We start from the raw sequence: 11218 nt of genomic DNA on the forward strand, positions 1-11218 counted from the left end.
TACAGTTGGGGAAGAAAGAATTCAAGAGGGTGAACTTTCAGCTTGGCCTTTTAAAAGAAGATAGGAACTTCAAAAGGATGTTACAATACAAGGAAGATGGACACCTTCTATTTTACAAAAGAGAATTATAATGCTTGAAATTGAGTATAGTAAATATATTGTATCCCAATATTGCTTAAATATATTAACTAACCTTTAATTCACTTCATTCATTTATTTGTTCATTCAACAAGTATTTAATGAGAGCAAATGTTTGAAAGAGAAAACAGAATGGTTAGCAGTATTAAATATTACAAGATTCAGTAAGGACATGCAAGTGACCTTTGGCAAAACAGAGGTCATTGGTGACGGATAAGAGTTGCTGCAATAGGGTACAGTAGAAAACCATCTGGAGAATGTTGAGAAGAGAACAGGACGGTTTTCAATGTGCAGTAAAAAATCAAATAGGGGCCCAGCCTGGTGGCGCAGCAGGCTAAAGCACAGCACTAAGAAGCTTAAGCCACTTCCGCATGAGTTCGATCCCTGCCTGCCCCGGAGGTGACCACATGGAGAGGCAGACCTCTCCTGACCCGCCCGCTGCTCCCCTCAGCAGTGTACTTCGTTGATCTGTCTGTTCTGCTCCCCACTCTGTCCCTGGTGAATCCTCTCACCCTCCGCATCTCTGGCCTGTACCCCAGTTCTGTATGAATAAATAAATAAATCTTTACATAAAAAAAAATCAAATAGGGCAAAGAGGAATTCACACTAATTTTGTTTGATATATTTAAAAAAATCCCTTCCAGTTCACTTGGAGGCAATGACATAAAACTTACATGTACAGCCAAATATTCAGCCCCATAGAGGTGAAAAAATAAACCAGACATATTCTAGAGGGAATACCACCTACAAAAGTAGAGTTCTCAACTGAACTGAAGATCTGTGTGTGTTTGGGTGAGGGTGAGGACTCACGACTTAACACGTTATCAGGTGAGAATTAAGGCAGAGATATTAACATATCTTTTAGGAAAAGGAGAAAAAAAAATCTCTAAACTAGAATTCCTCTGAGGATACTACCAAAAAATTTCTTTTTTTTATCTATCCAAATATTTTCTAAAACCTATTCTTCCCCTCTCATTACCAAAAGTTAACTGAGCTAAAGATTCCTAGTGCCCCCGGTGGGGCCAACTATTAATTCCATACAAATGATGTGCTTAATATCAGCATCATTTCTTGAAAGGAAAGCTCCTTGCCCTCTGCTTCCCTCTGTCCCCCTCCCCATGGGCAAGCCTCTTTATAAATAGCTAGAACGGTTGGTCATACTGTCAACTGTATGAATCTAGTGATGACAGAACAGTCAGATAAAAGAAATCTGTCTCTCTGAATGGTCACGTAGAGCTTCTCTTACACCCTGCAGGTCATTAAAAAAAAATCACTATAATGTTATAAAAAAAACAACAAAAAACTATCTTGTTTGAATTACTGTATTTTGGGTTTTTTTGGTAAGAGTATTTAAAATTACATGCAATTCTGGGTCCTCCCTGTTGCATGACCGGTTGGAGCACAGCACTATGAAGCTACCACAGCTACTGCAGCAAAAGTTTGATCCCCGGCCAACAGGGTGACCTACATGGAGCAGCAGCAGACCTCTCCTGACCAACCTGCTGCAATCCAAATACACTGCTGCTCCCCTCAGCAGTGTATTTCAGTACATCTGCCTGTTCTGCTCCACACTGTCTCTGGTGAATCCTCTCATTCCTGCACCTCTGGCCTGTACGCCAGTTCTGTATGTATAAATAAATAAATCTTAAAAAAAAAAAAAAAGAAACTACATGTAATCCTAACAAAACATGAAGTTCACCAATCTTCAGAAGATCAGCTCCTCAGGAGGGGTAACCGAATGAAAATGAGCTCTCCACATAAGTCAGTGTTCTGAAGGAGGATATCGTCTAATTACTGAGTGTGAATGTGAGGTGGGCAGGGGAAGGCCTTACCTTGCCATCCATATACTCCAGCCACTGGAGCCCCAGGTTGGAAACAATTCTAGGGGTGCCATCATCTACTGGGAGGATGTCTACTTGGAACTGCTGAGGTGCTGCTGTCCTAACCTGGAGGGAAGCCAAAGAGAAGACTTATCATTCAGATACCTAAAGTTTTCCAGGATCTACAAAATCTGTACCCCTAAAATCCGGTGGCACTTCTGAAGGAGAAATTGAGCCCCTTGGCACGAGGCTTAACAGGGAGAACGCTGACTAATAAAGTGGAAGCAATGTAAGAAAAGTAAGGAATAAGCAGAACTCCTGCTGGAATTTCACAAGGTAGTTGGTTTTCACACACCCATGCATGCTTTATTTCCATTCAATACTGCCCTGAAGGTGAAACAATTAAAATATTTTTCTTTCATGAACTCTTATTAAAATTTTCATGAGTGGTAGACAAAAATCATCATGACAATGTTAATGTCAAAGTCTTCAGATAGGATTCTACCTGATAGGAAATGAGGATTCTTGTGAAGAAATTTTCTTTTTGTTTTTCTTGAGAAAGAACTACTAACTCGAGGCCCTCCCTGGTGATGCAGTGGGTTAAAGCACAGCACTATAAGGCTGTCCGCAGCCACTGCAGCAAGTCTGATCCCCAGCCAGGGAGGTGACTCATTGGTGCAGCAAACCTCTCCTGTCTTGCTTGCTGCTCCCCTCAGCAGTGTGTTTCAGTCAATCTGCCTGTTCTGCTCCCCACTCTGTCTCTGGTGAATCCTCTCATGCCCTGTACCTCTGGCTTGTACCCAGTTCTTATATGCACAAATACATAAGTCTTTTTTTAAAAACCTACTAGATGGGATAGAAAAAATGGAGAATAAAAAAGTCGGTGGGAAGAGTGAAAAGAAATTCTGGTTTGTAATTTTGTTTACCAACAGGCACAAAGATAGGGCAAGACCCACCCATTACCTTAGGTCCTGAGTGGACACAGCGAGCTGGCCCACAGAATTGGGGTACAGGCCAGTGATGTAGGGATGAGAGGATTCACCAGAGACAGAATGGGGAGCAGAACAGGCTGATTGACAAGGGGATCAGCAGTGGGCAGGTCAGGAGAGGTTTGCCACGCCATGTGGGTCACCTATGTGGCTGGGGATCGAACTAATGCTGCAGTGGCTGTGGCTACCTTCACAGCACTGTGCTTTAACCCTCTATGCCACCAGGGAGGGCCCAAAGTAGCTTTTCAATTGTCCACAGCCCTCTTTTTATATAATTTCCATTTTTAAAATGACACTGTGCCTCTGGAGACCAATATGACCTTTCTATGTTTATAAGAAGCTTGGCCTTCTTGCTGATTCATCTTATATGTATTTTTTCTCTTCCAAAAGTTAAATTAGCTGGAGAACAGCTACAGTTTGGAGAGATAATCAAAGGGATGAGTGGCCAGATGGAGACTTAGTACAGACACTGAAATGACAGTGAAATCCCAAGAGCTACCCCGCCAGCACGTCAGTCACCTGAGAATGACCTTGCACACTGCTGTCTCCAAAAAGTACAGACGGTTCCCCTCCACCCCAAGAAAAGAATTATTTATTATAATAAACCCATTATTAAAATAGGAAGAGGACGCTCAGGTCTAAGAAGCTGGTGCCCTCTTCTCCTGGAAGGGCATGGGTATCATCATCATGTCACTCACTAAATCTGCTTCTCCCAAGTCAGACGCAGATGTGTGAGGTGTCAGGATGCTAGAGGGCCTACCCTCACCAGATCAGCTGTGGTCTCAGGGGAAGGTCAGTAGTGCAGGACGCCAGTTAAGGACTATCAGAATGAATACTAATATCAGGGAACGTAGTAGACAGGGAACCTTGTAATTTCTTTTAGATACTTAGTTATTGGAAGGAAATAGTTCTGTTAAAGAAGAAGAAAAGATTTACATTTTTGCGCCCTCAAGAGAAATGCATCTTTATCTATTTCTCAAGTTGGTCATAAAAGGATGGGGCGTGTAGCCAGAGTTATTGTGTGTTTCCTGGGATGAGGCACTGGGCAAAGTGATTTATATAAACATGAAAGTGGGTATCACCCTCATTTTATAGTTAGGAAAAGTAAGACTTAGAAAGATTAAGTGATTTACAAAGAAACTAGCCAGTATGTGCCAGAACCTGAATTTAAATGTGTCTTTTGGAGGTAAAAGCCAAACTCTTACTCACATGTTTCTTCATGAGACTGAGAAACTTTGGCTGGCTGAGGGGACAATCTGGAATCATATGATATTGAAAAGCAGACAAATTAAAGGAGCAAAGCATGGGCAAAAGGAGAAGAGCTAGAACAGCAGCAATAAAAATGATCACCTTTTATTGCGAGTGTCCACATTTGCCCCAGTGTTAAGCAATTTTATGTGGAGTACCTCCTTGGAATCTTAGAATCATGGAAGGTGGGGATTATTACTGTACTCATTTTACAGATGAAAAGCCAAGTCTTAGAAAAATTAAGTCATTTGCTGAAGACTAATTAGGGAGTGACAGAATAAAGTCTCAAACAGTACAGCCCTGGGCCTAAAAAACACCATGTTCTGTTTCTACACAATGTCCAGCATGCTTTGTATGCCTCCTCTCCTTCCTTTGCTCCTCACCTCTTTTCCGCTTTCTTCAATTATAAAGAAGGGATTTGTCCCATCAGCAACGGTGAAGGTAAAGCGGTCTTTGAGGGAGTTGCTGCCATCATGGCTGTAGCTGACCCGGTTCTGGTAGATATCTTCCATGGTGAAGGTGGAGGTATGCTGGATGCGCTGCCCTCCGGTGGTTTTCTCGATGGTCCCATGGCGTGGAGGCTGCACGATGGTGAATGTGACAGACTCGGCCTGTCAAAGGGGGGAAAAGCAAAAGAAGAGAGGAAGTTCCTAACAGGAACCAGATGAGTGAGTGATGGTCAACAGGTGGGCAAAGACAGTCCAACCAGCAGATACGGACAACGTAAGGATTTCATCTTCTTTATAGAAAAAAAAAAAAAAAGTAAAGCTAAGGAGGAAATCATGTTGGTTTCTATAATGGAGCTTATATTCTGGTGCCTTCAGTTGTACTCTAAGGGGTCTAGGGGAAAGCTAAATTTGGAACCTATACTAGGATGACAGGGACTAGAGCTTTAAAAACTATCCATTTCCTTTCTATTCATTCTCCCACTTTCCCAAAATTCTTACGTAAGAATCCCACATGTACAAGAGCCACAGCTAATTTCCCATTCCTAATAGTGGCTTCCACGGTGACACATAGAAAGAAACATGAAGTAGAAAACCCTTGCAAATACTTTCCACTAACAGAATAAAATGTGAAGGCCTGATCCGGGCCAACAAGGCGCTCTGTGCCTGGCCACAGGCATCCTCACTGGCCTCATTCTTCTTTCTCTCCTGTTTGTTAACTAGGCTCCTGTCTCTTGGGTTCTCCGCTTATAGTTCAGTGGTTCCAAGTACTAGATGACAGGGTGTTTGTACTTCTGGTTCTTCTTCCCAGAGAGTGGTCCTCCCGAATAACTGCAAAGCTTGTTCTTCCACTTCAAGATATCTCTGCTCAAGTATCAGCTTCTCAGACAGCCTGTCCCTGGCCTACTCTGTCTAAAATAGCACACCATCAATCTCTAGCTTATTTTACTTTTTTTTCACAGCACTTATATCTGATGTGATATTTTATGTTCTTTCTTTCTTGTCAGTCCCTTAGGGGTATAGGTTGTAAACACTTATGACTGGCTGGAACCGTAGCTGTCTTACTCATCGGTCTGTATTTAGCATCTAGAACAGAGCTGGCACTCAACTGGGAGATATACACACTGAAAGAATGAATGAATGGATGGATGGATGGATAGATGGATAGAACTAGTTAATAAGTCTGTGATACTTTTTGGAGCCAAATCACTTCAGAATGACAGGTATTTTAATCTGAAAGCATCTTCAGAATAACTTTTAGTTTTTACATACCTGTTTTACTGTATTGTCTAGTCATTTGCTCAAATTGTAATAATGAGTTATCAGCTGGAGAAGTCTGGATAAAGGAGGCAAAATGGAAGCAAAGGAACATAGGGGCAAAAAAAAAACAAACAAAAAAATCCTTGTTCCTCCTAAGAGGGCATGACAAAAATACTGGGTAAAATGGCATCTACCTAACTTCTATAATTCATGATAAAATCAGCATGATAAAAGGATGTAATTTGTAATCAAGGGAGACGGTGAATGAATTTAGGGTCTTAGAAAGGATTTAAAAACAATTTGATCTCAAATTATTAGTTTCTTTTTTTCAGAAAATACCTCCTGTTTTTAATCTTTCCAGGATGCCTGCTTTCTCCCCACAAGGCACAGCCACAAAGCCACTAGATCATTTCTCACATGCCAGAGACCCCAGGGGCACACACTTACTTCAGTGTCTGCATCCACAGCCTTGAGCTCGAACTCTGTGATGGTTTTCCGTACCCCTTCCTGCACCCGCAATCCCAAGTTCTGTACAACAGGCAATGAATCATCTACAGGGCGAATAGTGATGTGGAAAGTCTGGGCCACCTACAATGGCAGAAAAATGGAGATGGGACACATGTCACAGAAGAAAGTTGCTTTTTGTCTACTTTTTTTCGCCCACCATTCTTGGCCACAACTGTTGACCAGAGCCCAAGGATGAATTCTCTTTACCAAGCATCCAAGGCTTGGCTGGGGCAGCTCTAATGTGGGCTGAGAGAAGAGGAGAAAGAAGCTCTTAGAGCACAGCTCCCAAGGGAGTCTCTCTGCACCTGCAGAGACTGCGCTGAATCAACACCCCTTCCTCACCTACCTCGTGGACTCCATCAGAAAGTGTAAAGCTGAAGGCATCTGAATATTTCTCCTTCTCACTGGAATGGATATACTGGATGTTTCGTGAAATCAGGTCAGCTTGAGTAAAGGAACTAATATGGATACCTTGCAAAAAGGGAAGAGAGAAACAAGGGTGTCCAAAGTCTCACCAGATGTGTCAGGCAAAGAAGTGGCAAACTTACCTGAGAGTCCTCTGCATTCTCCTTATAGCATTTATGTACTTTCCACTAAGACCTTATGTTAGAGTTGTCTGTATACTTTTGTTCCACAACAGCATATGCTCTGTAGGAGCACACGGTAACTTAATTATCTAGGCTTCTATTAGGTGTCAAACTGACAGCAGGTGCTCAGTAAATGTTTCTTTCCTTTCTCTTGGGGTTTACATAAGCAGGTCAAATCTGCGAAAGGGAGAACCATTGCCTTATTTTCCAGGTGCCTCTCTCTTAAGTTTTATATCCCCCCATAGGCTCGTGGACCTTTCTGAAAACCTGCTCTAATGTTGAATAGTGTGTTGGTGCAGCTTTTGAATGCTAGAGTCATAAGACTTGGCTAAACTTAGCCTTGCTTCTGCAGTTGGTGAACCATCCCTGACCTCCATAATTTCCCTGGATATTCTTCAAAGTATCTTTCAACTCTCAGGTCTTTGAGACTAGCTACTATAGACCAGTTTAGCCAGGCTAGCAGCAACAAAATTTACTGCATGACTGGGGTTTGAATAATCATTCTATATCAAATCTTAAATAACTTAGAAAAGCAGCATCTGTTAAATAATGTGATATAAAAGAAGACATAAAAGTTTTTTTCAAAGTGATTAAAAAAAAACAAAGTGATTTTAAATAATGTCAAGGTACCTCACGAATAAATAGCATCATTTTTTTTTAACTGTCCAACAACATAGTAAAATAGCCCAGAATTCTGTTGTTTCTGGGGGTCATCTTCTGGAACCAGCCAAGATTGAAAAAGATCACCTATTTTCACCCCTAGGCACAAATTATTTTTTTTTCTGATTCTGGGAGTTGGACTATTAATCCCTTTAATCTAGTTCTTTAGTTTTGTCCTGAAATTCATTTGCTTCTTCCTGGTATTTATTGTTTGTCATTGTTAATCCTGGCAAGACCAATTTGGTTTCTGTAAAAAAAAAAAAAAAAAAGAGCAGACATTTTTATATTTAAAAATTATATCAGTATCACTGTGATATATTATAAAAAACAAACAAACAAACCTGATGGTTTACATTTGCATCTCTCTTTATTATCTGAAATCTGTTACCCACATACAATAGCCTCCTGGATATTGGGGCATTAATTTTTTGATGAGGCATTTTATATTTCTGTGCTTGCTACATCAGCTCTTGACAGGGAGAAAATGTAACCCTCTGACTGTAGCTTGTCTTGTGACTCTGGACAGAAATCCATACCATTTTTTAAAAATTTAATAACTTAAGACTGGCTGCATTGAGAAATTTAAATCTTCCTCTGCAGTGAATCCATCCTCATAGCTCATGCAGAAAACCTGTCTGGATACTCAAAATCAACAGGTCACTTGATTCACATTTCCCGTGTGAGAGTTAGGCTGATTAAGAGAAGTGATAGCGTTTTCCCTTCCTCTTAGAAGGAAGCTCTGGGATTGACTTTTTTTTTCTTAAAGATACTTTATCAAGAAGAAATTGACATATAATAAATTGCACATAGATAAAGTGCACAACTTCATAAGCTTTGGCACATTGTGGAACGATCACCTCAATCAAAATATTGAACATATCCATCACACCAAAAGTTTTCAACAGACAGGCAGTAATCTTTCATTCTTTCCTTGTCTGTCTTCTACTCTATCCCAGGGCAATATATGAACAGCCTTTTGTCACTATACATTAATTGATATTTTCTCTATTTTTTTCACTTTCCCTAAATTTTTAATAGAATCATACAGCATGTACACTGTTATGCATAGTGGTATACTATTTTATGCAGTTTCTTTTACTTAGCATAATTTTTTGGTGACTCATTCACACCGTTGTATGTATTAATACTCCTTTTTATTGTTGAGTAGTATTCCATTGTGTGTCTATATCACATCTTGCTTATCCATTCACCTGATATGGTGGATATTTAGGTTATTTCTAGGTTTTGACTATTATGAATAAAGTTGCTATGATCATTTGTGCATTGTCTTTGTAGGACAATAAGTGTTTGTTTGTTTGTTTGTTTTTGGCAAATCTCTGAGAGTAGAATGGTAGGAATGTCATTCTATGCATGCTTAACTTGTTAGGAAATTTCCAACCTGTTTTATAAAGGGAAAGCACCATTTTGCATTCCCACCAGCAATGCATGCGAGCTCTAGACTTGATCATTTCCAGCTCAGTCTGGCAAACTCTGAACATCTACCATGCATAATCACTATTTTGTGTTTGCTTGCATATATTAATTTTATCTTTTAATAACTCTGGCAGGTCAAGTTGGGCCTATTACTTTCCTTTTTATAGATTATGACACTGTAATAAAATTAGAAAAACATTGTGACTTATTTCAGGTCACATAGCTAACAAGAGGGCTGAAACTCACTTGTCTAACCCAAGACAGTATGGCTGCTAGGAGTACTAGTTGTAACTCTTCTAGTCTTTTCCAGGCTACACTAGGGCTCTCATGGATTTCACCCATATCTTATAATTTTTTTTTTCAGTATAAAGGTGATACATGCCTATTAAAGTGTGAAAAATAATAAAGTAGAAAAGAATCACAAGGTCACTCTCAGATTTAACACTTAAATATCACCATTGTAGTAGTTTTGAATTGGATTGTTCCTTCTAGAATACTTCACTGGCTATATTTTTTTCTTGTATGAAATACAGATTTTGATGGCATATTTCATACTGTCATTAATGTGATAGCCATAACTATGTGCTAGTGAAAAACAGGGCAGATACAGAATTTAAGCTTCAAGAGGACAGGAATTTTGTTATTTCTCTACTAATGTACATTCAGACTAGTGTCTGACACATAGTAGGCACTCAAAGCAAAATTGTTGAATGAACCAATATCCTAGATATTGCTCAATGGCTAAGAAGTCCTGGGAGGACAGATTTTTAATCTCACTACACTTAAACACACACACACACACATATATGTATACATATTTAAAATTTAGCCTCTGTTAATTGGACATTGGAAGATTTCAGCTACTCACTCAGAGCAAGGTGGTCTTTTAACAGCATATTTCTCTCCTGGCTGTCACAGTAGATATAATGTTTGAAATATCTTGAAGGTTTTTAATCCCACTACAGGCATTTTCAGTCACCAGCCTGCTAGCTAAACCACGTACCTGGCAGTATGATGGAGACCCACAGTAACTGTCAGTTTTTTGCAATTCCCCTGGAGGTCCAGCAAGTTAGGAAAAGTTCAGATCAGGTCAGTTAAGGGTTCAGGAATAAAAGACCTTAGACAAAACAGTCTTCTAATGGACTGCTAGGTGACCCCTGGGCCATCCTGCATCATCAGGGCTGGGGTGGCTCTGTGCACACTGTCTGTATCACCCCTGAGGCTCATACGATGAGAAACTCAGCTTTCTTACTTCCCATTTTCTTCACAGCCTCTTATTATGTGCTGACCTCTCCCCGTATCCATACACAGATGTCCTATATACTGATGTCCTGACTATGCAGATGTGATTAGTTAAGATGCAGTCACCACCATCTGACTAATGTTTTCTTAAAAGGGGGAATCTGGACATGGACATCCACACGCAAGGAAAATCCATGCGAACAGAAAGATGGTTATCTTGAACCAAGAAGAAAGAAACTTCCCTCAGAAGGAGTCAACCTTGCTGGCACCATGATTTTGGACTCCCAGCCCCTAGAGCTGCAAGATAATAAGTTTCTGTTGTTTAAGCTGCTCAGCTGTGGTAAGCTGTCATAGCAGCTGTAGATATACCTGTTTTCAGGGAAAACCCATACTAAGATGGGTGCTTCTGCTTTGGGTTAGTGCCACAACACTGAGACAGGCTGAGGGAAGGAAGAACACTTCTGCTAAGCACCACCTCTGGCTCACCTCCCACCCACTCCAAAGTGGGACCTTCCTTTAGCCCCTACTGTTCTGTCATGTTGTTTTGGGAGCTACTGAGACATAGCCGCATATATTTTACTACATGTTTCACACGTATGAAACATCTCTCCTCAGTAGCTACTCAATAATTATTTGATAAAGGAAGAAAGGGAGGTAAGAAGGTACTTTTAATAGGGTACAAAACTGTGGCTTCAACTCAGGCTGTACGTAAAATCTCATCAGGGTACTTTATTTTTATTTATTTGTTTTTAAAGATTTATTTACTTATGCTTAGAGAACTGGGGTACAGTGCAGAGGTGTGGTGGGTGAGAGGATTCACCAGAGACAGAGTGGGGAGCAGAACAGGCAGAATGACAAAGTACACTGCTGAGGGGAGTAGCGGGCAG

General features: G+C 40.5%; 1 protein-coding gene across 1 annotated transcript in view; it reads right to left on the minus strand.

Moving 5' to 3' along the window:
- Nucleotides 1–11218, minus strand: part of FRAS1 (Fraser extracellular matrix complex subunit 1) — a 412381-nt gene that overhangs the window by 51119 nt on the left and 350044 nt on the right. The window contains exons 48-51 of the mRNA XM_004681192.2: nt 6755–6879; nt 6349–6489; nt 4579–4806; nt 1971–2084 (exon numbers count right to left, since the gene is read on the minus strand). Of these exons, the coding sequence (XP_004681249.1) occupies nt 1971–2084; nt 4579–4806; nt 6349–6489; nt 6755–6879 (608 nt within the window). The remainder of the gene's footprint in view (nt 1–1970; nt 2085–4578; nt 4807–6348; nt 6490–6754; nt 6880–11218) is intronic.

The sequence above is a fragment of the Condylura cristata genome, unplaced genomic scaffold, assembly GCF_000260355.1.
Source record: "Condylura cristata isolate star-nosed mole 26May11 unplaced genomic scaffold, ConCri1.0 scaffold00012, whole genome shotgun sequence".
Classification (NCBI taxonomy): Eukaryota; Metazoa; Chordata; class Mammalia; order Eulipotyphla; family Talpidae; genus Condylura; species Condylura cristata.